General features: G+C 51.7%; 1 protein-coding gene across 1 annotated transcript in view; it reads left to right on the forward strand.

The window, feature by feature from the left end:
* The first annotated feature begins 132 nt into the window (after positions 1–132).
* The window catches only part of BTF3 (basic transcription factor 3), a 7746-nt gene continuing 5387 nt past the window's right edge, over positions 133–2491 (forward strand). Inside the window, exons 1-2 of the mRNA XM_057363783.1 lie at positions 133–249; positions 572–640. Of these exons, the coding sequence (XP_057219766.1) occupies positions 572–640 (69 nt within the window). The 5' untranslated portion in view covers positions 133–249. The remainder of the gene's footprint in view (positions 250–571; positions 641–2491) is intronic.

A 2491-nucleotide genomic window follows, 5' to 3' on the forward strand; every position in this document is an offset into this window, starting at 1 on the left:
GGATCTGTCACACAGCACACAGTGACGCCACAGACCGTCCCCGCTCCCACAGATGCCGGGTCCCGCCCGCCCGTCCCGGGGGTGGGGCGCCCCCTGCTGGGCCCGGCGCGGCGCACGCGCGGCCCGCCGCGCTGCCCCTTCCTTCCTTCCTTCCTTCCGGCCGCCATCTCGCTGCGCCCGCGTGCGGATCCCGGCTCCGCGCCCTGCCCGCCGCTCCAGCCCCGCTTCGGCGCCGCTCCGCCCGCCGAGGTACCGCGGGGACGGCGGGGGGCGGCCGGCAGGGGAGCGGTGGGTGGTGGCGGCCTGGTGGTTGGTGGAACAGACGGCGGTTACGGGCTGGGCCTGAACGGAGGCTCGGCTGGGCTCGGCCGGGCTGGGCTGGGCTGGGCTGGGCTCGGCGGCGCTGCCCGCGATCTGAGCGCGTTCCCGGCCCCGTGGTGGGGCGGGGGGCCCGCCTGCCGCGGAGGACCCGTGTGGGTGTGTGATGAGGGGGCATTGCATAGCCCCTGTGCTCACTTGCCCCCACCTGTGTTCCCACACCCGCCTGCTGCGGGCTCTCTTGTTTCTGCAGATGAAGGAGACCATCATGAATCAGGAAAAGCTGGCCAAGCTGCAGGCCCAAGTGCGCATCGGTGGCAAGGTAGGAGCCGCCTCCGCGCTGCCATCGGGATTGCGTGTCCCTGCACGCATAYCGGGCCTGGCAAAAGAGGTCCTCCAAACGGGTGTGGGGAGCAGCCCTGAGTGCTCTCAGCTTCTCTGGACTGTCCTCAAGGGAAGCTCCACTGCTGCAGGGCTCTCAGGAGTCCCTTTTATAGCTGCAGTGTGTAGTACATGAATCTCCAGCTGTTTTTCTTTGTGTATGTTATGTTATAGCAGACTTAATATTTTACATTAGAGCGAATGGGAATGTTACTATCAACAAGGTCAAGTGTAAGGTGCCTCACCTGRGTCAGGGCAACCCCTGATACCAGTCCAGGCTGGGGATGAACAGATCGAGGGCAGCCCTTGGGGGTGCTGATGGGTGAGAGGCTGGACATGACCCAGCCATGAGCACTCCCAGCCCAGAGAGACAAACGTGTCCTGGGCTGCATCCAGAGCAGCGTGGGCAGCAGGGCCAGGGAGGGGATTGTGCCCCTCTRCTCTGCTCTGCTGAGACCCCACCTRCAGGGCTGCATCCAGCTCTGSGTCCCTGCACAGGAAAGAGCTGTTGGAGCAAGTCCAAAGAAGGGAGGGTGAGTTAATCAGAGGGATGGAGCTCCTCTCCTGTCATAAAAGTCAGAGAGAATTGGAACCGTTCAGCCTGCAAAAGAGGAAGCTTTGGGGTAACCTAATGGTAGCCCTCAAATACCTGAAGGGAGGTACAAAGATGCATAGGATCTTTGTGTAGGAAAGATGCGTCAAGACTATTTACAGGAGCATGTAGTGACAGGACAAGGGGGAATGGGTTAAAYTTGAAAGTAGGTTTAGACTGGATATTAAGAAAAAGTTCTTTACTGTGAGTCTGGTCAGGCACTGGAACAGGTTGCCCAGGAGAAGCTGTGGATGCACCATGCCTGGGGGTGTTCAGAGCTGGGTTGGATGGGACTCTGAGCAACCTGTCTGGTTAAAAGTGTCCCTGCCCTGGCAGGAGGGCTGGAATGAGATGATCTTTGTAGTCCCAACCATTTCATGTTAATGGTATGGGCTGTTTTAGAAAATGTGTGGATTTGAAGTGAGTAGAACTTACGTCAAATGAGCTTGGGCATAGTTTTCTTAACAGATCATAAAGGGTTATGTTAGAGACTTGTCAGAAATATACTTAGGGTGCTCAAGGCAGTTTTTTGACATTTCTGCACAAAGTTGGAAATTCTGTACTTGATATACTTCTGTAATTGTAGACTAATCAGAACAACTTCTTATTTTGTTGCATATGAATATCTGTAGATATGTGTTTATAATCTGAGGAAAGTGTGTTTAATGTAGTCATACGGCAGTAAACATTTTGATTACAGTGTCAGTTTTAATTTAGGAATTTGTAATTTGTCAGTAGTCTTCTGAACCTGAGAGACTATAGACTATGTTCTAGAATACAAATCATTCAAAAGAACTCTCACTGACAGTTTCCAGGAGCTTTCATTCCTGTGGGKTTTTTTTTCCTTTTTGCCAACTGCGGAAAATTTAGGTTACCTTAAATCAGGGTGTAKGTAGTAATTAACTGACTTGGTAATTTTTTGCATATTCTTTGTATGTGTTACTGGTTAATTAGAGAACTCCTGTATTATATTGTGTGCATGTTAACCAGTGTGTGTTTACTGGGTATAGTGACTCTTAATGTTCATCATGTAAGAGCATGCATTCGTATTACAGCACTTTTACCTCCCTGGTCAATGTAAGGCTTTTTGGAGTTTTTGAGCAAAACTGAGAAGGGTCATTTAGTTTTAAAATTGGCCTGTGAAATACTTGGAATGTTTGAGCTTGCTTTTTTTTTTTTTTTTTTTTTTTTTTTTTTTTT

The sequence above is a fragment of the Malurus melanocephalus genome, unplaced genomic scaffold, assembly GCF_030028575.1.
Source record: "Malurus melanocephalus ecotype Western Australia unplaced genomic scaffold, MMel_1.1 scaffold_31, whole genome shotgun sequence".
Taxonomy (NCBI): Eukaryota; Metazoa; Chordata; class Aves; order Passeriformes; family Maluridae; genus Malurus; species Malurus melanocephalus.